The sequence below is a fragment of the Ranitomeya variabilis genome, chromosome 5, assembly GCF_051348905.1.
Source record: "Ranitomeya variabilis isolate aRanVar5 chromosome 5, aRanVar5.hap1, whole genome shotgun sequence".
Taxonomy (NCBI): Eukaryota; Metazoa; Chordata; class Amphibia; order Anura; family Dendrobatidae; genus Ranitomeya; species Ranitomeya variabilis.
The window spans coordinates 341806264-341829251 of NC_135236.1; the positions used below are offsets into that span (position 1 = coordinate 341806264).

General features: G+C 40.7%; 1 protein-coding gene across 3 annotated transcripts in view; it reads right to left on the minus strand.

Moving 5' to 3' along the window:
- LRRK2 (leucine rich repeat kinase 2) overlaps nucleotides 1-22988 on the minus strand; it is a 220063-nt gene that overhangs the window by 55235 nt on the left and 141840 nt on the right. For all 3 annotated transcript variants that reach the window (XM_077264815.1, XM_077264816.1, XM_077264814.1), the window contains exons 37-44: nucleotides 18424-18570; nucleotides 16550-16741; nucleotides 14543-14689; nucleotides 12204-12304; nucleotides 11104-11294; nucleotides 7954-8114; nucleotides 1741-1911; nucleotides 1282-1382 (exon numbers count right to left, since the gene is read on the minus strand). In XM_077264815.1, the coding sequence (XP_077120930.1) occupies nucleotides 1282-1382; nucleotides 1741-1911; nucleotides 7954-8114; nucleotides 11104-11294; nucleotides 12204-12304; nucleotides 14543-14689; nucleotides 16550-16741; nucleotides 18424-18570 (1211 nt within the window). The remainder of the gene's footprint in view (nucleotides 1-1281; nucleotides 1383-1740; nucleotides 1912-7953; nucleotides 8115-11103; nucleotides 11295-12203; nucleotides 12305-14542; nucleotides 14690-16549; nucleotides 16742-18423; nucleotides 18571-22988) is intronic.

Consider the following 22988-nt stretch of genomic DNA (forward strand, 5'->3'; position numbering starts at 1 on the left):
TGTGTGAGCTAATATATACTGTCAGGGGGGAGGGCTTCCTGTTGGCTGGGGATTTATCAGGCTGCCAATTTAGCTTACAAATAATGAGGTAAAAATACTGACCACATAACGTGTGAACGAGGTCTAATACAGGAGATGACACAGATATATACTATATACAGGAGGAGATGACATACAGGTACATACTATATACAGGGGAGATGACAGGTATATACTATATACAGGAGCAGATGACACACAGGTATAGACTATATACAGGAGAAGATGACTTACAGGTATATACTATATACAGGAGGAGATGACAGGTATATACTATATACAGGAGCAGATGATACACAGGTATAGACTATATACAGGAGGAGATGACTTACAGGTATATACTATATACAGGAGGAGATGACATACAGGTATATACTATATATACAGGAGGAGATGACACAGGTATATACTTTATACAGTAGGAGATGACATGCAGGTATATACTATATAAAAGAGGAGATGACACATAGTTATATACAGGAGGAGATGACATACAGCAGGTATATACTATATACAGGGGAGATGACACATGGGTATATACTATATACACTAGGAAATGACACACGGGTATATACTATATACAGGAGGAGATGACATACAGGTATATACCATATATAGGAGGAGATGACATACAGGTATATACTATATACAGAAGAGATGACATACAGGTATATACTATATACAGGAGGAGATGACACATAGGTATATACAATATACAGGAGGAGATGACATACAGCAGGTATATACTATTTACAGGGGAGATGACATACAGGTGTATACTATATATAAAGGAGATGACAAACATGTATATACTGAGGGGAAAATGAGAGGTGTGAGGGGAAAATTAGAGGTGTGAGGTGAAAATGAGAGGTGTGAGGTGAAAATGAAAAGGTGTGAGTGCAAAATGAGAGGAGTGACGGAAAATAGTGGAGTGATCGGAAAATGACAGATGTGAGGTTGAAATGACAAGTGTTAGGGGGGAATGAGAGGAGTGAGGGGGAAAATAAGAGGAGTGAGAGGGAAAATGAGAGGTGTGAGGGAGAAAATGAGAGATGTGAGGGGGAAAATGAAAGATGTGAGGGAGAAAATGAGAGATGTGAGGGGGAAAATGAGAGGCGTGATGGGAAAATAAGAGAAGTGAGGTGCTATAACTAACCACAGATATTTACTATGCCAAGGCTACGCCGGGCTCTTCAGCTAGTATATATATTCACAAAAAGTGTCCTTCCCAGAATTGTGTACCTTGGCAGATGTAGGACGTTCTTGAGGATTTTCTTTTAAGCATTTTTTAATCAATACTTCAACTTCTGGCCATGCAGCACAATTATATTCTTTGACTGGATCTAAAACATTAAGACATGCAAAAAGTGAACATTAATCAACTCGCACATTGTGATTAAGGTGGATATGGGATGTAAATATCTTAAATATCTTGCAGTGTACTATAAAGTCAGATCTGCTAGGCTGTTATACAAAGAGCGATTATGGTGGAAAGAAGAGGGCGGCAATAATCTAAATTAACAGAAACACTGACATTACTGCCCATAGCAACCAGACAGACAGTAAATTTTATTTTTCCGAGCAGATAAATAATATCTCACTGGCTAGAGACACCTTTTCTTGCATAGTTTTAGCAGATTAGTCCTGATGTGAAGGTGGACAGGGAATTTGGCATAATAGCTCGACAGACAGAAAACTTACCAGGCAATTTCCCATTGATAGCCAATTCATCAAATTCATTTGGAAACTTCAACCCTTCAACCATCCTAGCTCCAGCTGTCAGAATATCATAGAGCAACAATCCAAACGAATAGACATCAGCTTGCTGGTTGTAAATTACATTTCCTCTTGCAACTTCAGGTGCTCTAAATCCTAAAACAATAAATACAATAAAATAATGTGGTCAGTATGTTATAAAACAAACCTTTAAACAGCAATCTAAAGCTCCCGTAAACTAATGTCGGCTGCACCCACTGATATCGATAGGTTTGGTTAACAGAAGTATTGGCGGACATAAATGGAGAGGGCCCATGTGCAAGAACAGTATATGACCCTCTCTTTGTGTCTATGACAGAAACTGTTTGTTAACTTGAAGGTGAAAGTGGCACCCCTTACCTCTTGGGCCCCTCTGTGGCTGCCTACGTTGCACCAATGATATGTCCGACCCTACATGATTGTGTGTGTGGTGGTGTCAGCGAACTGATTGTCAAAGGAGATGCTGATCAGACATGTCTGATTTTGGATATCCGATCACTTTATTCTCCTGGAGATAAACCACTGGCAGACATGTCTTTCGGCATTTTCACAGAGAACACAGGAGTGCACAGCTGAAAGGGAGCTTCTGTGTATGGGATAGACGGCCAAGATGGCTGTTGGCCAAATGCTTGGCTGAAGCACTGTTCCGCTGACAACAATCTAATGTTTACGGGGGCCTTAAAAAGAATTGTTCCATTGATTTATTATTGTTTATTTGTAAAAATATTGGATATTTCGTGCAAATGTTGAAAATGTTGCTATTTTCAAATTTTAATTCTTATGCCCTTAAACCAGAGAGATATGTCGCGCAAAATAGTTAATAGATAAGATTTCCCACATGTCTACTTTATATCTGCATCATTTTTTAAACGTACATTTTTTTTGTTAGGAAGTTAGAAGTGTTAAAAGTTGATCAACAATTTCTAATTTTTCCAACAAAATTTACAAAACCATTTTTTTTAGGGACCACACCACATTTGAAGTGACTTTGTGGGACCTAAACGACAGAAAATACCCAAAAGTGACACCATTCTAAAAAGTGCACCCCTCCCAATGTGCTCAAAACCACATTCAAGAAGTTCGTTAGCCCTTCAGGTGCTTCACAGGAACCAAAGCAATGTGGAAGGAAAAAAATGAACAGTTTAGTTTTTTTTTCAAAAAAATGTTACTTTAGCCCCAAAATTTTTATTTTCACTAGAGTATCAGGAGAAAATAGACCCCAAAATTTGTTGTGCAACTTCTCCTGAGTACGTCGATAACCCCATATGTGAGGGAAAACTGTTTTGGTGCATGGCAGGGCTAGGAAGGCAAAGAGCTTCTTGACTTGAACACAAAAATCTCTGGAATCGAGAGTGGATACCAAGTCGTGTTTGGAAAGCCCCTGATGTGCAGCACAGTGAAACCCCCCCCCACAAAATGACCCCATTTTGGAAACTAGACCCCTGATGGAATGTATCTAGATGTGTGTTGAGCACCTTGAACTCCCAGGTACTTCCCAGAAGTTTATAATGTAGAGCCATGAAAAAAAAAAGGTCTTGCAAAATATAGTTTTAGCCCAACATTTTTTATTTTCACAAAGGTAACAGTAGAAAATGGACCAAAAACTCTGTTGGGCAATTTCTTTTTTAAGTACACAGATACCCCATATGTGGAGGAAAACTACTGTTTGAGCGCGCAGCACAGCTCAGTAAGGCAAGAGAGACGTTTTGGAATACAGACATTGATGGAATGGTTTGCGGGCTCGTGTTTGGAGGGCCCTTGATATGCTTAACCAGTGTAAAAACCCTACAAGTAATCAAAGATCCTTTATCTGACCTCATGACTGGCCAACATGTCTATCAAAGCCTCCTGATGAAATTTCAATGGGGGAAACACATACGGGAAACAAGATTAGAAATAAGTAACCCATGGACATAGATCAGCCTCATAAGGAATGGATGTTGCATTATCCTGTTTTGGGGCAGTTCAGCATGTGATAAATTGCTCATATCCTATTATTGTGGACTGCATTTATCAAAGTATAGGCACTATATTTGTTTATTTCTCCAATTGAATCTGGAATGATAAGATTAAGTATCTAATAGTGTCTTATGTGTTTCAGTCTTTTAGTAAACATTAGTTCTTATGTGTATAATTACAGCATAGGCAATTTATCTGTTGGGTTCTCCATTCTATTGTGGAATCTTGTCACAATACTATTCTATAGTATCTGGTGTGTTAACATCAGCTACTTTGCATGACCATGTTTATAGATTAAGCACTGGCACTTTATTATAATATGGTACCTTAGTAGTCCCTTTCCCTTTGTCTATTACACTGTCTGGGTTCAGTATCAAGACAAATATCAATCTGCTATATCATCTACTGTAGAAGGTTGTGGATATTTAATGTGATATCATGAATGAATTAGATCCCTGCTAGCACCGTGAGAAAGTCGCACGGTGCAGAAGCGAGTTCACAGGGAGAATTTCACTGCGGTGAATTTGAACAGCGGTGAACTTGCCGCTACACCGTCTGACTTTCTCACAGTGCTATCGGAGATCTCACCGAGGTCACCGCAGTTCAGCCCGGCTGGGAACGCAGCCTCCGTGACATAACAGCTAGTCACTGAGGCTGGGCTCGCAACAGCTCATTCACCAGTGTTTCTCAGCCTGGATGGCTTGGTCCAGGTTGAAAAATGTTTATCCCCCAGACATGGATTACGGCGTGGGACAGAACGACGGAGAGCTGAGGGATATTGTTGTTTTTATTTTTGTTTTATTACAGAAGACGGGGGCTTCGGTGGAATTAGGCATTAGGCGAGTATAAATGTGTTTGTTATTTTAAAATAAAAAATCAAAAGTGTGTTTTGTTTTATTTAAAATAAAGGACTTTGTTCTGGCTGTGTCTTTATTTACCATGTATATTATAGGATTAGTAATGGATAGGTGTTTTATAGTCGCCTCTCCATTAGTAATCCGTGGCCTTGATGTCACCTGACAATACAAAGGTGACAAACCCCACAAATATGAACCCCACTTGCCACCTCTACAGGGCAAGTGGGAAGATTCGGGAAAGCACCAAAATTGGCATATCTAACAGATGTGGCTTCTCTGGGCGGCTGTCTCCCAGCTGTCTGTTTTTAAAAGGGCTGGTTATCAAAAATAGGGGGAAGGACACCACACCGTTTTGTTTTTTTTTAATTATTTATTTAAATAATTTAAAAAAAAACAGCTTGGGGACCCCTCTATTCTTGATAACCAGCCTTGCTAATGCTGATAGCTGAGGGTTACAGCACCAAGCTGTGAGTTTTGCCTGGCTGGTTATCAAAAATACGGGGAACACATGCAGGGTTCTTTTTTTATTATTTATTTACAGCGCAGGAGACGATGATGAATACTCCCATCAGCTGCTCCAGCTCTCACTGTTATTAGCAGCAGGTGTCGGACGATGGGAGCGGTAGTCCCATCAGCCGACACCAGTAACCAGAGGTAAAATTTATACTTCCAATCACAGCTGCTGGCTCACCTGGTCTTTTAACAGCATGGGAACCGCGGCTCTCTGACTGGTGGGGATGGTTTCATCGCCGATCAGAAACGGTGTTTGCCGTGCTGTCATGAACACGACAGTTTGGCAAGCACTGCATTATCTGGTGACCCATTTAAGTGAATGGGGTTTGGGTCCGCTGTTCAGTGTCTCTTCTCGATGACAGGCTGTATGGACGCATCATGCAACCATGCAGCCTGCCATCTAGAGATAACAGAGCAGACTGCAAGGTCACATCCTGCTGTCCTTGACTTTTCTGCAGCAAATAAGCTGCAAAAAAAAGTCAACCTGCATATTTGCAGCGTTTTTTCATCATTCATTCAAGTCAGTGGGTGAAAACACTGAAAAAACGCTGAAAGAAGTGACATGCTCCATATCAAAAAAACACTGCAAAGCACAAAATTCTGGTGACAAAAAAAATCAATGTGTGTGCATGAGATTTCTGAAATCTTGAACAGTAAATGATACCACGCTCGAGGGTATGTGCTAACACAAAAGTGACAATGATGCCAGTAGTCTCAAAACGTGTGAGATAAATAAAGGTGGGGTACTTTATATGTAGCTTGATCACTAAATAGGGTTGTTAAAATCGTGGGTATAGAGGATATAGCCAGCACAAATACAATTCAACCCATGGTTTCAGGTAGAGTATGTGCACACGTTGCGGATTTTGCTGTTAATCCACAGCGGATTGGCCGCTGCGGATTCGCAGCAGTTTTCCATGAGTTTACAGTACCATGTAAACCTATGAAAAACAAAATCCGCAGTGCACATGCTGCAGAAAAAAACGAGCGGAAACGCTGCATTGTTTATTCCGCAGCATGTCAATTCTTTGTGCGGATTCCGCAGGGGTTTACACCGGCTCCATAATAGGAATCCGCAGGTGTAAAACTGCAGGTGAAATCCGCACAAAAACTGCGGAAAAACCGTGGTAAATCCGCAGTGCGAATTTCCGGCAGATTTACCAAAATCAGCATGTAAAAATCCGCACACATTTCTGCACCGTGTGCACATACCCTAAGTGTATAGAATCACAATTGTGTGATATGTTTGAAGGTGCGGCCCCTTTATATGTAATTAGATCACCGAGTAGGGTTGCTGAAATAGTAGGTTAAAAAACATGGCAATGCAGACACGCTCTACCCTGCAGGTTCAGGTGGAAGAAAAAATGATTCTGAAATCTCATAGGCTTTACTGGTACTGTAAAAAGCAGTTGAAAATTAGCATACAAAAATGCAGTAAAAAAAAAGCAGCAAAAACGCCCAGAGGGAACATACCCTAAAAGTTATTCCATTTTAATATTTTCTAATAAAATTTGTGACTTTTAAGTTTTTTTTTATTATTTAGCAGTTTTGAGGACCTTATACTACGTACATTTTCGTCTTCGAGAGAAATTTGACCCCACAATTTTTATGCAATTTCTTCTGACTGTAGCAATACCCAATATGTGGTTGGACACTACTTTTGCAGCCCCCGGCAGGGATTGGATGGGAATGAGCGCTACTTGGATTTTAGAATGCAGATTTCATTTGACTAGATTGTGGGCTCCATTAGCTGAGCCTCTGATATGCAAGAACAGCAGAAAAGCCCCCTGGTGACTCCATATTGGAATTTTCACTGCCTAAAGAATTCATCTAGGGGTGTAGTGAGTATTTTGAACCCATAGGTGCCTCACAGAATTTTATAACATTGAGATTTGGAAATATGACATTTTAGGTGTAAAAATGAAATTTCTGTATTTGCTGCAAATACTTGTGTACTGCAGTGGATGAGAGCAGTCACTGCTTATTGCTGGATCTCATAGGCCACCGTACCCTGGGGTTATCACATAAGGTCCAGCGATTCTTATCGTGCAGTTCCGATGGTTACTAAGGGGGTCTTGTGACCCCATTGTAACCCTGTAAATATCAATGTCGAGATTAAAGGTGTTAATCAGCTTCAATTGTCTTCAAAACTGGCCGTGGATGTTACCGGAAGGTGTAAGCTATCAATTGCCACTGCCAGGCGGCGCTATACTGTTATTCCTTAGTGCCTTTAAAAATCGGTGCTGAGGAATTTAACCTATTTTTAGGATAAGCCATTTTTAGGATAGCCTATTTTTAGGATAAGCCATCTATATTGGACAGATGAAGTTCTGACCCCCATCACTACAACTGAGCAGCTGTTTGCTTCGCAAGCATCATGTAACCACATTAGTGACCTGTCACGTCACAAGTTGTGTGAGACAACAGGTCACAAATGTGGTCAAGTCATGCCAAGCAGACTATTGGAGTATTGATAATAAATGTCAGATGATGGCACCCGGTGAGTATTTCTATACATTCTCTCTACACACAATTTAACAGGAAGAGGGGTGGGTGGGCAATAAAAATAAATCACCAGTGTTAGTCCTTTAAATATGTGGTTTGGATTTTTGTCATTTAACTGGGTTTGCCAATATTTGCCTTATATATACCAATATCAATGTTTGTCCCTCTGCATGTTGGAGCAATTTGGAATCTTTCAGGTCAAGGTGCAAAAAATCTGAGCATGTTAAGACTGTGTTTCATGTACAATATATATTTACACAGAAACCACTGAGAATGTTACTTTATACTTTAGCAAGGTCTATGGTTAAGGTGGGATCATCATTACCTGGGGTGCCTTCTGAAGTTTTGATCCCCATTCTGCAACAATATTGAGCAATACCATAGTCTGCAATCTTGGCAATAACTTCACAACTTGGATGTAACGTAAACAGCAGAACATTGTGAGGTTTTAAATCTCGATAAATGATCATAGATGAATGAAGGTACCTATGACATAAGGATATAGAGAATACAACTTTTGGAGAAAACAATAGAGTTCAAATGCATAATATAAGCCAACAAACTGGAGCAATAAATCACTGGATATGTTAATTGCTTAAATTAGTAATTAGCGTACATACAGAGAATCTCAGAGAATGATTGAGTTGTATGCAAAAATCTTCAGTTACAACATGTATAAAATGTAAAAAAAGCGCTAAATTTACCTTTTTAGTAAACTAAGAGAATTTAATATAACTAACAAGCTATATGTGAGAACTAGAACAGGGGGAGTTACAATCATGATAAGTTAGAAAATGTTAATAGTTTGCTGTCTGGTAAGAGTGAATGTGTATGCTTGTTCAGAGAATGAGGGAACGGTATAGATGATGCATGATCTAAACATTTGCAATAAAAAGACAGTTGAATCTACTGAACTTTAGAATGTAATAAGTAATACAGAATGTCGCTAAAAAGTATGATTTACATGTTGTCACATGGCCTGTAAATGAAGTAAAATCATTGCTATTTAGAAAAAACAAAATCAACATTAAAAAGGGGGTTGTCCACTGCTCATACAACTCCGCCTGAATCCCTATATTTCTCCCCCTCAGTAAAATAATACTTATACTCACCTCTGATGCCTATGCCGTGTAGGCACTGGTTCTCCTGGGGCTTGTGTGACATTATGCCATGCGATCCCTGAGGCCGATCAGCTCTGGCTTCACTCTCTACTCAAGACATCTGGAGTAAATGGGAGCTGCTGCCCTCTCACTTTCTCCGGATGTCAGCTACATCTGCAGGAGAGTAGAGTGAAGCCAGTACTGATTGGCTGCAGGGATCGCATGACATAATGTCACACGAGCCCCAGGAGTGGCAATGGCAGGAACGCTAAAACAGCGCCAGCACCGTAGGGGAGTATAAAAGTGTTATTATTTTGCTGGGGGAAACATGGGGATTCAGAAGGGATTATACAATTAGTGGACAACTGTTTTAAAAGGGGTATTCCCAAGTTGTCTCTTGTGCAGCTCGGAGCTATGTAGTCGCATTACTTTCTTGTTGCTTAAGGGGCAGGTACTCATCCTTGAATAACACTTCTGGTCAGGAGCTCCGACTTGCTATTACACATTAACGGTTTGTCAGTATGTGTTCTACACTGTTATTACTATATTTACATTTAGGAATAACAGGACATGGAAACAAGCACAAGACTCAGGAAAGTGGAAGCCCTGATTAAAAGCACTGCTATGGAAACTGCACATGCTGGCACCCATTGTGATGCTACAGGACTAGTGTTGAGCATTCCGATACTGCAAGTATCGGGTATCGGCCGATATTTGCTGTATCGGAATTTCCGATACCGAGATCCGATACTTTTGTGGTATCGGGTATCGGGTATCGCAACAACATTAATGTAATAATGTGTAAAAGAGAGAATTAAAATAAAAAATATTGCTATACTCACCTCTCCGACGCAGCCTGGACCTCAGCGAGGGAACCGGCAGCGTTGTTTGTTTAAATTTCGCGCTTTTACTTGGTTACGTGAAGTCCCGGCTTGTGATTGGTCAGGGCGGCCATGTTGCCGGGACGCGGACCAATCACAGCAAGCCGTGACGAAATTACGTCACGGCTTGCTGTGATTGGTCCGCGTCCCGGCAACATGGCCGCCATTAACCAATCACAAGCCGTGACGTCACGGGAGGCTGGACATGCGCGTATTTTAAAAAGCACGCGTGTCCAGGCTCCCGTGACGTCACGGCTTGTGATTGGTTAATGGCGGCCATGTTGCCGGGACGCGGACCAATCACAGCAAGCCGTGACGTAATTTCGTCACGGCTTGCTGTGATTGGTCCGCGTCCCGGCAACATGGCCGCCTTGACCAATCACAAGCCGGGACTTCACGTAACCAAGTAAAAGCGCGAATTTTAAACAAACAACGCTGCCGGTTCCCTCGCTGAGGTCCAGGCTGCGTCAGACAGGTGAGTATAGCAATATTTTTTATTTTAATTCTTTATTTTACACATTTATATGGATCCCAGGGTCTGAAGGAGAGTTTCCTCTCCTTCAGACCCTGGGAACCATCAGGATACCGTCCGATACTTGAGTCCCATTGACTTGTATTGGTATCGGGTATCGGTATCGGATTGGATCCGATACTTTGCCGGTATCGGCCAATACTTTCCGATACCGATACTTTCAAGTATCGCATGGTATCGCTCAACACTATACAGGACTGATAAGAGAACCTTGGTTAGGAGATGAGAGGGAAAGGGGAAGGAGAGAAGCAGCTAACTGATGTATGGTCCAACACATATAAAAATCACAGAAATAATAGCAGAAATAGAGGCACTGATAGCACACCCTGCATTAATGCATTCAGGCAAACATGACTAGCAGATTGCCAGATATAGTGGTGTTCAGCTTGAGATAAAGCAGTGCAAAATTGTGAGCAAAAACAGCATGAAAAATTGAATGAGAGCGGCATATGAAGCACTTTGTTATGGTCTTTCCATGAGGAGAGTAGATATAAAGAGGTAAGAGACAGCTGCTTCGCGTAAACTACAATTCTTCTGAGCCAAAAGAAGCATAACTTAAGCTAAACAGCTGTCCCGTACTTTCCTCTTTATGCATTCTCGCCACATGTGACAACCACAATAAAGTGCTGCTTTTCACATACCATTGGTGACTGTCGCTCTCAATCAGTTTTTCATGCTGTTTTTGCTCATAGCTTCTGTATGGAAATCAGTTGGTTGGATTGAGCTAAGTGAAATGTTAGGAGTTAACTCCTCTCCTGTAATGGAACGTCGGCGTACACTAGGCCAGCCTCATATTGTCTATTTTCTTGACAAAAAGCTATGCATTATATGGGCTTTCATTGCAGAAGAATGAAAGTAAATAGCAAAGTCAATTACAAACTTGCTTATTTCTATGCTGCTTAATTAAACAATTTAATAACATGAAAACACCCCTTGAAATTCATTATTTTTTTCACTTTTACCTGAGCCCGTCAGCAACATGAAGAGCTATTCTGTGCTGAAGAGTTCGAGTCAGGCTACTGCTGTCCTGCTGAAGCAGATGATCAAGGGAACCTTTTGGAGCGAGTTCCATTACTAGCATTCTAGGTCGAACCCCAGCTGCAAGTAAACACACTAGGCTTGGGTGATGGAGATGACTAAGTACTGTCAGTTCCTGGAATGACAATGATATTACATGAGTGTATGATTTTAGTGATCCTATCATGTTATTTAAGGAAACCTGACAACAGAAAAAAACATTATTAACCTGCAGGTATGGGGTTGATTTGCAGGTTAATAGCATTACTGCCCATTGCCTGCACGTAGCCGAACGCTGTGGGGAGAAAATAAACTTTATTTTACTAGGCAGAATCCCGGTCTCAGCCACGGGGCGGCGACGGAGCTGGTTCAGTCACCTGAACCGCGTCCCTGAACCTGACTGACACTGGCTCTGCATTGGAGGAGGCAGTCAGGGTTGGGGGCATAGTTACAGTCGCCGCTCTGTATTTTCAGAGCAGTGACACCTAGCCCCAGTGCCATCCCCTTGACTGAAACCTAATGCTGCCAGGAGGAATAAAGTTAATTTTCTCCCCGCAACGTTTGGCTTCATGCAGGTGCCGGGCAGGTTAGTAACGCTATTAACCTGCAAATGAACCCCATATCTGCAAGTTAACAACAACTTTTCTGGCAACAAGTTCACTTTAACTCAGATCCAGCACAAAGTACATCAGCATTTGTAAGCCAAAACCAGGAGTGGGTGATAGATACAGAAGTGGTGACGTGTTTCTATTATACTTTTCCTCACCTGGTTTTGGCTTACACATACTGATGTAACATACTGACCAAATACTGAGAACGTGGCCATAACAAGAGACCCATCAATCAACGCTAGTAGACCCTGAGAAGAGCTGGACTAGACCCTTGTCGGGATACGTCTTTCAAAGGGAATCTGTCGCCACATTTGACCGATTTTACATAACAAAATAAGGAAAACAATTGCAGTCTATTATTTTTATGCAACTGTTAAAAGGATAAAATAGAAAGAGGTATATAATGATAGATTTGCTCTACTTGGGTTTCTTACCTGCCTTAAAAGCCTTGGGGAAGTGTATTTGTTGAAAATTTTCACTGCTACATCTTTACCTCTATACACAGCCCTATAGACTGATCCAAAGCCACCGTCACCTGAAAGACACATTTATATTCTGAAATATGAATATTTGAATCTGTGGTCTCCTTGTCCACATGTGACTTTAGTGTCTAAACTAGCAGTAGATGATTCTGGTGTTGATAGTTGGCAGAATCATTTGGAACAACTACAGAATCAGAAGGGAAGTTACACTGGAGGGAATACAGAGCATTTTTAGCGGATTTGTTAATACGCGGAAATTACAAATAATTTGAAGTGTTTTGAGATGAACTTGGCATGTGAGATCATGACTGGTTTAGATATGCACAACTGATAAATTACCGTCTACTCAGTAACTGATATAGGTACACTTAATGTGGTGAATTCTAATCAAATTCATTTCTTAACCTCTTCAAAACCAGACCAATTATCATTTTGGATCTTATATTTGTTATCACAGCTTTCCAAGAGGTGTAACAGTTTTAATTTTCTGTTGCCATACCTGTGTAAGAGCTTGTGTTTTGGAAGAAAAATTTGTATTTTTTAATGCCACAACTTAATTTGTAACTCTTCCATTCAGTATTGTTTATAGAAGTATCAATTTGATAAGGTTTTTAAAGTTTTACTACTTAATAAAAAATTCAAAAAACACAAGAATAAGAGATATGAACAGGGTTAAAGCATACCAAGGCTAGGAAAATCACATTGCTTGTTGTATTATAATATAATGATGAGATGTATAATGCATGATCACTACATATGTGTTTGCAAAAGTAGAAAAGAGGGTGTTGGTGAAAGCTCAACATTATTCCATTCTGATATTAATTTAGCTATGAACACAAATCCTTAGATTTCTGCAATGTCAATATTTTTCGCTTCAAAGCTTTCATTGCACACATACACCTAAAAAATGCTCAAGATGGAAAGGAGACAAAATTGAAAGTATCCAAAATGCCTTAGACATGATGCCAATCTAATGCATCTATTACGGCGAGGTTCGAAGTTAATTTGATTCTGAGACAGGATTTTGGCTATGCTTAATCCTAATTTAAATTGCACTTGCGAATTGGATCCTATGATATGTAATAAGGGGAATATTGAAGAGACAAAATGTAGCACTGAGATATCAAAAGGCATATATGTCTCTTGAACACTAATTTTGCAATACTGTATGGTAGATACATGTCCCACTATAGGGAATTTGTCAACAAAAGTAGTAGAAACAATTAAAAAAAACATAAGTAAAACTCATGTAGGTATAGCTGCATCAATCCAAAAAAGTCCCCATCAGAGCCCACTGCGTGGACAGGATCGGTCAACAATCCCATTCACTAGACCAAAAATAAGACATATCGCCGAGCTGCTACGCGGGACAGAATTTGTCCAGTGTACACAAATCAGATCATTCATGGGAAAGTACTAGATACAAAAAAAATTAAAAACTAGAACATTTCACTCTGCAATATATCTACGGGCATTAAACTGGACTGACAGAGTGGGATGTTCTAGTTTTATTTTTCTGGATCTAGGTCTTCCCCAAGCAGTTTCTATGGACATGTTTACACTGGAGATATTCTCGGTTTTGTTTTTATTCCACATGGCAGCGTAGTGTTTTTTCTTATTTTTAGAAACAATTAAAGGCACCAGTGTTTTACCAGGAGGAAGTTAGTGCCTGGAAATTTTTCTTTGCCCAGGATCTGTTTTGGTTGGTGTTTCCACTTACATCTGTAGCTCCTTTCTGGAAATTGACTACCTGCCACTATTGTTGTTGGGGTTGGACACACCAGGAAAAAGGTGAGCACCTTCCCTACAGACAGCCCTCCACCCCCTCATTTAATCAGTGCTACCCTATAAAAAATGAAAAGAAAAAAAGGATCATAGCAAGTTGGGTAAACTTTTATTTTTGTTCACAGCTTGGAAGATGATGGCAGGGTGTATCTAAAAAGCTTAATGGTTTGGCCATTTAATTTCCATGATCAGATGAGCCATATCTACACTTAGCATGTTCCTGCCAGACTTAGAAGGTTTCACACTCCAAGGTGCATCTGTGCCCAAGTAATTAAACTTATGGGGTTAATGGTTTTCTCTGTTCTTATTTTAAACTAAATTTCAATTGTACCGGTTTGGGCCTCAGAGCTGTTCCTCCTATTACATACATACATAACAATTTTCAGCAATCATATCTTGTACGTAAAATAACTACATACATGAAATGAACACCGTTGCCGTTATGATTCCACAAGTTAGCACAGAAAGTTGAAGATAAAAATATTATTCCGCAGTAAAATACATACCCAGTAAGTACTCAGGAGACTGATCAAATTCTAGCTCCTCGTTATTTAACATAATATTTCTCGGCAAATCAGCTAGAACAATATCAGGAGCAATTTGTGAGATTGGAACTGTAAATCTTGGATCTTCCGGATTCACCAACAAGTCACCTGTAGATGAGAGACGTTTACTATACTTTTAAAACACATCTGTAGAACCTGTACTTTAGTAATAATTCCCTGCAAATAGCACCATGAGCTCCAAAAATCCTTAACATAACACTATGGAAAGTAAAGCATTGGAACAATCACAAAAGGGTAAATTTATCAATACTGTGTGTGCAAATAACCAAAAGACTGAATAAATAAAAGAAATAGAAACTTAGAGGGAATATCATATATAAGCAGAAATGAGCTATGCTCCTTAATATGAATTAATCTGCTCTATCAGGGGATCTAGCTGCAATGCACTGGTATCATTCCTATGAAAGCATCTTCCAAATATTTTCTCTATACAAATAATGGTATTTTCCTTATAAATCCAAGCGTCGAAGTCCCAAAAAGGTTCTGTCTGAAATTCCCCGTCAGCATTTAACAGTCACTGTCTGGTAACTCAACGTTTCACTGGCTGTGACGCATTTCGGAGCTAGCACCTCCTTTGTCAGGGATAATTAATTTTTGACTAGAGGTAAAGTCTAATTCTGTATGCTTTATTATAAGACTGTCTAGTCTAAAGATTACATTACCGATTAGTTGGCTTACTTTGTGACAGAAATTCGAGCCAAATTTTTTGTGCAATTTTTTGCTCATGATATTGCATGTTAGTCCAGGTCTTTTTACAGCATACCTTCGCCTCCTTTTCAGATAAAGGGTCCATAACACATATATATGGTGCAAGACTGAATTTTGTTTTTTGGGGGTGAGGGAGCAAAAATTGTACAAGAATTCTTATACAATTAACTTGATAACTTGAGCCCTCTCCATATATCTTTACTATCTATTAGAAAAAGGAGCAGATACAACAACGAGCAACTCAAGAAAGGTCAAGAAAAGGAATTTTCTTTGCAGCTGACAACATGACGATTGTGGAATACAATCGCAATGGGAGTAGAAAACGTTAACATAAGGATTAAATTTCAGTGCCAGCTCTAAAGATTCCCCCTATGCAAATTTTGTTGGGATAGCGACTGTGGCATGCTGTTGAGAACTATGGATATTTCAGGCTGGAGAGCAAATTTTAAGAGAAAAATCCTAAGGTTAGCCTTGCCTAGATTAAAGGATCTGTACACTTCTCAAACAAACCCCTCTTTATATACTATATTCCCCTGTGTAAAATAAACATAATAGAAACTCACCTTCAGGGCTCATGTTTCTTATGCCACGTGAACACTGCAGCCAGTCAGCAATCGGTAATGGACTGCTTCACTCTCACTTCCTTTGGTCGAATCTAAGGCACATGTGGCATAACAATGTTACATGAGCCCTGGGAGACATGGCACCGATGCAGTAGATGATTATCTCTCATTTTTATTTTACATGGGGGAATATAATATTTAAGAAAGACCAATATTCATAATGGCCGGTAAAAAAAAAAAACAATCACAAGGAAGAAAAAATGGCTAATGGAGAATCAGGACCACAAAGTCCGGACCAGATACATTTAGGTGACCTGTATAGAGAGGATATTGGAACATAAAAGAAGTGATGAGGTGTCTACTACTATCAGTGAAAATGGAGGCACAATGATGGAAGAAGGAAACCGAGAACATTTTGGCCTATTCTCAGTTTTAGTCTGCTAAGTGTCCCAGGGATTCCTGATATGTGAGGAGGAGGAAATAATGTGTTACTGTAGTACATAGCTGCCCTTCTGGGGTAAGTTAGAGAGGAATTATCACTATGAGGTTGTAAAACATGTTGTCATGAACTATTTAGTTTAAATATCAAAAATTGTCTACCAGGTGAAATATCAGGCAAACACTTACTGCTTAAAAAATGATAAACAGCTATATTAGATTTATGTGTAAATCTTACCTTCTTCAGCTTTTACCAGCAAATCAGATAGTAGAATTTTTTTGTGCTCTTGACCGTCATCAAAACTGTATAGCACCCACTTTTTTAATAATGTTTCTCCTTCACCAGAAATATCAGTTTCTAACAAACCAGGAAACCATTCCTCCATTAGGGAATCAATATGATCCACAACCTGTCCCAGCAGAATGCATCCTAAATGAAACATTATATTAAGTAATAATTTTTTTGAAAGTGATGAAAAAAAACAAGTGACATGGCTTCCAATTATAACACTAGCGATGATACTCTAGCGGTACCTAATATTCAATTGATCCAAATGTTTACTGGCGAACCTAACTTAATGGTGGTCCATCTGGTTCCAGGATTTATTGACAGCAAGAATACAAATGCAGCCTCTGCTATTTGTTCAGCCAAAAATACAGGAATATTGGCTGCAGTGCATATATGAACAGACGTTTACTAATTCAACATCTAACTGTCCTCTCTCCTCCTGTACCAGTCGTGACTTGTATTACTTAAAGGGAACCTGTCACCCCCTCAGGCGTTTGTAACTAAAAGAGCCACCTTGTGCAGCACTAATGCTGTATTCTGACAAGGTGGCTTTTTAGTTACAAATGCCTGCACACGCTGAAATAAACACTTATAAAATGTGCACCCACATACCCTGAAATAGTCCCGGGGCGGGACTTTCCTTCCTAATCAGACCAGACGCAGCACAGCCGTCACTCCAGGCGCCGCCTCCTCTTCCTGCATTATCGTCCCTGGCGCCTGCGCTGTAAGTTAGAAGGGCAGCGCAACTGCGCATGCCTGGAAAAAACTTACAGCGCAGGCACCGGGGACGATATTGCAGGAAGAGGAGGCGGTGCCCGGCGTGCACAGGCCCGCAGTGACGGCTGTGCTGCATCTGATTAGGAAGGAAAGTCCCGCCCCCGGGACTATTTTAGGGTATGTGGGGGCACATTTTATAAGTGTTTATTTCAGCGTGTGCAGGCGTTTGTAACTAAGGCTGGTTTCACATTTGCATTTCCCTGGTCTGCGGACGGCTGCGGACTTCCTCCGTGAAGCCCCGCCCTCGGCCGCACCTCCGCTGCTAGCTCCGCCTACTTCTGCATGCGGCCCGCATGCGACCTGCGTACCTATCTTTAGGTACATTAGGTACGCAGGTCGTGCGGCTGTATGCGGCTGTATGCGGAGGCTGCCGCATGCATCGTTTTGACGATGCGGAAAAAAAGGCTGCGTCCTACGCTGGTCGCCGCATCGTCAAAACGACGCATGCGGCAGCCTCCGCATACAGCCGCACGACCTGCATACTTAATGTTAAAGATAGGTACGCAGGTCGCATGCGGGCCGCATGCAGAAGTAGGCGGAGCTAGCGGCGGAGGGCGGGGCTTCACTGAGGAAGTCCGCAGCCGTCCGCAGATCAGGGAAACGCAAATGTGAAACCAGCCTAAAAGAGCCACCTTGTCAGAATGCAGCATTAGTGCTGCACAAGGTGGCTTTTTTAATCACAAACGCCTGAGGGGGGTGACAGGTTCCCTTTAAGATTATTGTACTTGTTTTTTATTATGTATACCGCTTTTCACATGTAATGATAATAATAAGTGTGAACCTTTCTTTTAAATGTCCTACATTTACTCTCCAAGGGTGGCTTCCGCTCAAAGATTAAAACGTGTTACTGTAATTACTGGCTTAGAGGTCGCGTAATGTCTAAGCTAGTAATTAGAGTAACGTGCTGTAAACTTTGTTCTTCTAATTAGTGATAGCTTTGCATTGTATACATACGATACATTAAATGTCTTGGTTAACCATGAAGTCTGCCTGTTGATGCATGTCAAGTATGGTGTCTCCTAAATAACAAAAAAATTATAATTTACCTTTTCTACAGGATGGAACGGTAATTTTCAAAAAACTATTTGGGCTGCCGTGTAGGCTTGTCGATTCCACCAAACAGTAAGCTTCGGGAGACCAATTAAGGTAGATACCTTGTCTCCAGTACATCCTGTTAGGACGCTGGACTCTTTCTGATTTTATATGTGAAGAAAATACAAACAAAAACTTTTAGGCCAATGAGAATTTCACATTTACTTCCCTGCTTCTTTTAGAAATGTTCATGTGCACATAATCACTAGGACTGTTTAGTCTTTAAAGACCACCTTTAACTGGATTTTTTCAATTCGAGTACCTCCTACAATTATAGCTGTTCCACGGTTTCTGAAACTGTTTTTCCTTTTCTTCTGTGCCCCTCCATTCCAAAGTTATGCCCCATGATAATAATCCAACATCCAACTGGGCGTAAACCACAGAACTTTTATATGGGTATGGCTGTGTTTTGATTGGCCGGCGACAAGGGAGAAAAAAGCAAATGCCCGAAGAGAAGTTCTGTGGTATATGCAGCACTAATGAAAAGCATAAACGTCTGTCAGTCATCTTAGCGGGGGAAAAGTTACAGCCACTGCTGACTATGTACTGATCGGTGGCTGAAGCCAAGCTGAGCACACCTGAGCACACCTCTACGACTGAGGTCCGGAGGCTGCCAGGAGGAATAAAGTTAATTTCCTTCCAGGAGATGGGCTTTCAGTGAGACGGCTGCGCGGGTTTACAATGCCCAAGTTTAGCCCCAATAAAATAAATTTAAAAAAAAGTTTATTTTCCCGTTTCAGTGGTGTGAGTACTCGCGTTCCCAGGGCTCTCATGCGGTTATGATGACAGATGAGCCTGGTGCCCAAAAAACATTTGCGTATGTGTCCGCAGCGTATCGTTTGCATGCGCAAACGCATGCCAGAGCATGCTTACGCCTGCGCATCGTTTTGCACATGACGCAAACAAAAACGCTGCATATGCATGCGTTTAAATGCGTTTTGCCATGTGTTTGTGTTTTTTATGTGCATGGTGGAGGCAGTGACATTTTCTGGACATGCGAAGTCTAAAGTACGCACGCTTATCGAACGCATGCGTACACATGTCCTTGCGTACCAATGCGTTCCCATAGACAGTAATGCATTTTTGGAAGCAACCATCTGCAATCGTCCGCATGCACAATATTTGACGCCTCAAAAAATGCAACATGTTGCGTTTCGCCAGACACCGCCGCAAACCACAAGACGCATTCGTATGCATTCGCATGCAAAAGAGTGTCCCTGCGTACACCATGTTAAAGATATGTACGCGGATCAATGTGTATTGTACGCTGCGCACACATACACTAATGTGAACCCGTCCTTAGTGTTGGCATCACTGTCTCCGCCTTCAGACAAATTGAACATCACAGCGGAAGTCAGAACTGCAGCTGCTATCCATCACTTCCTCTTGATGTTCGATTTGTCTGAAGACCGTGACTCCAGCAATGATTGAACTCCAGGCTCATGTAACATAACAACCGCACAAAAGCCCCAGAAACGCGAGTGCAGACATCGCTGGAACGGCGCTGGCACGTGAGAGGAGTATAAGTTTTTTTTATTTTATCGCCGCCAAACATTTAGATCAAGAACACGTTGCCCTAGTAATGTACAAGCCCTTTAAACGACTTGGAATATACCATTCATTTCTTTCAACTGATTTGATTACTATGATTACTGCTCTTTTACATTTTCTTTTGAGTTATTATTGGAGTTTTAACCCCTAACTACTACTGTTCTGCAAAGGATGAATGGAGAGGGATCAAGAACTGTGCCTATTTAATTCCCAGCAGATGATGGCTATGTTATTCAGCCACCATTTGCCTTTAACCACTGCACCCACAGTTGTTAACCTGTGAAATGCTGCTGTCTTTCTCTGTGACAGCTGCATTAACAGTTTGCGTCCTGGAGGATGCACTGTTCTAACTGCTCATCAACCACCATGGGTTCCCATAACAACCGGAGGTCTGCTCAAGGCTTCTGGCTGATGGTCAATGGAGACCATGATTTGTGTTATACACCAGGGGTGTCAAACTGCATTCCTCGAGGGCCGCAAACAGGTCATGTTTTCAGGATTTCCTTGTATTGCACAGGTGATAATTTAACCACCTGCACAGATAATGATTCCTGCACCTTGTGCAATGCTAAGGAAATCTTGAAAACACGCATGGTTTGAGGCCCTCGAGGAATGCAGTTTGACACCCCTGTTATACACTACAATACTATGGTATTGCTGTATATAATACAAGCGATTGAATGATTGGAGGTTTAAGTCCCCTATGGGGACTAACAAATCTAAAATTTAATGATTTTAAATAACATAAAAAACCACACCAATTCAAATCACCCCTCTTTTTCCCATATAAAATAAAGATTAAAGAAAAATACACATGAGATATTGTATTGCACTGTATGAAACCAGTGATCAGAGAAATAAAAATTGAAGTCCCATAGAGCGACTAAGTAAAAAAGCAACATAAAAGTTAAAAAATGTTTTAAAACTAGTAAAAAAAAAAATCACAAAATAAATTAGAAAAAGAGAAGAAAAAAAATATTTTACCAATAAATACATATACTTATATAAAAACAAAGTATGCATATTTGGTATCGCCGAGTCCAGAACGAGCCAACTTATAAATTTGTCATGCCGCCAAAACAACATAAATATGGTATCGCTATAATAGTACTGACCCAAAGAATAAAACTGCCTTATCAATTTTACTACACGCAGAATGGCCATAAATATTAACCCTAAAAAACAATTCCTAAATTGCTAGTGTTTGATCATTCTGTCGTCCAAAAATCAGAATAGAAAGCGATCAAAAAATGTCATGTGCCCGAAAATGGTATCAATAAAAACATGAACTTGTTGCGCAAAAAAACAAGCCGTCACATGACTCAGTCGCCCAAAATATGGAAAAATTATAGCTCTCAAAATATGGTGATGCAAAAACTTGTTTTTGTAATAAAAAGCATCTTTTAGTGTGTGACAGCAGCCAAACATAAAACCCCGAAATAAATCTGGTATCACTGTAATTGCACCGATCTGAAGAATAAAGTCACCTCATCACTTATACCGTACGAGGCATGGCGTAAAAAATAAATAAAACCAATTCTTCTCCTGCCGTTGAGTTGTTCATTTTGTCTCACAAAGATTGCAGTAATGCTGGGCTCATATTTATCCTGCGCTCGCATCGGGGCTTCCGTGTAAATCCCGGAAATACATGATTCAGACAGAACCCCCTACTATGAGGCAGATGGAGACACTGTGGACGCTCTCTGAGCTGTGATCCAACGGTGTCCGTCTATTTAGTCATACATAAAAGAGCGGTCCGCCAGGTTTGTGCACCTCTGAAAAGAAGGACACCGCTGAACAGAGGACAGACGGAGTCCAGAGTAATGCTGCTGTTTCATTATAGTGAATGGATCTATCAGGGGTTTCATCTGAATCACGTCACTCTGAGGTTTGGATGGAAACCCCAAAGTAAGTGCTCAGAGCGCCGGATAAATGTGATCCCAAACGTTATGTAAAATGTTCCCAAAAAAAGCTTCAGCTCAATCTACAAAAAAAAGCAAGTTCCCACTCAGGTCCGTCATCTGTTAAAGGAAAAATAGCAGCCTTCTACGTTACTGGTAGCACAAAGGCTTTGGAAAAGCAAAATGGCTCCTCACCCCCATAAAAGAAATTCAGCAAATTCTGCGCTCCCAAATTCCATTGCCCTCTCCCCTTCTGAGCCTCAGTGTGCTTTATCCACATTTAAAGTCCGCGTGTTTGGCATTTCTGTAGCGATGAGAGCCCGTCTAATTTACAAGTGCATATCTCCAAAAGCATGGGCTGCGCTTAATGTACTGGTCACTACAACGGCAGTTTGCAATTTTCACTCAACAACATCCACTGCTGCTTTTTTCCGGAAATCACTTGTGGAGTCAAAATCGTCACTACACCTGTAAATAAATTCCCAAAATGAGGTCACTTGAGAGGGTATTCTGCTTTTCTGGCATTTAGGGGCTCTGTATATGGAGTCTGGAAACTATTAATTAATAATTTGTTCTCCAAGAGTCTAACAGCGCTCTGTCCCTCTCGAGTCTCGCTGTGTGACTAAGCAGTACTGTACAGCCACATATGGGGTATTGCCAAGTTCAGCATAAATTGTGTGACACATTTTGGCACCATTTGTACCTATTTGCCAATGTTTAAGTATAAAATCTGGAACCAAAACATTTTTTTTTGTGGTAAAAAAAATGTAATTTTTTTTTCTTAACTTTCATGGCTCAACATTATAAAACATTATAAAATTCTGTGAAGCCCTTGAATATTCAATGTGCTCATCACACATCTAGATAAAGTCCTTGAGGGATATAGTTTCCAAAATGAGGTCATTTGTGGGGGGTTTCCACTGTTTAGGCACATCAGGAGTTCTCCAAACGCGACATGGCGTTGGCCATTAATTCAAGCCAATTTTTTATTCCAAAAGTCAAATGGCACTCCTTCCCTTCCGAGCCCTGCCGTGCACCCAAACAGTAGTTTTCCTCCACATATGTGG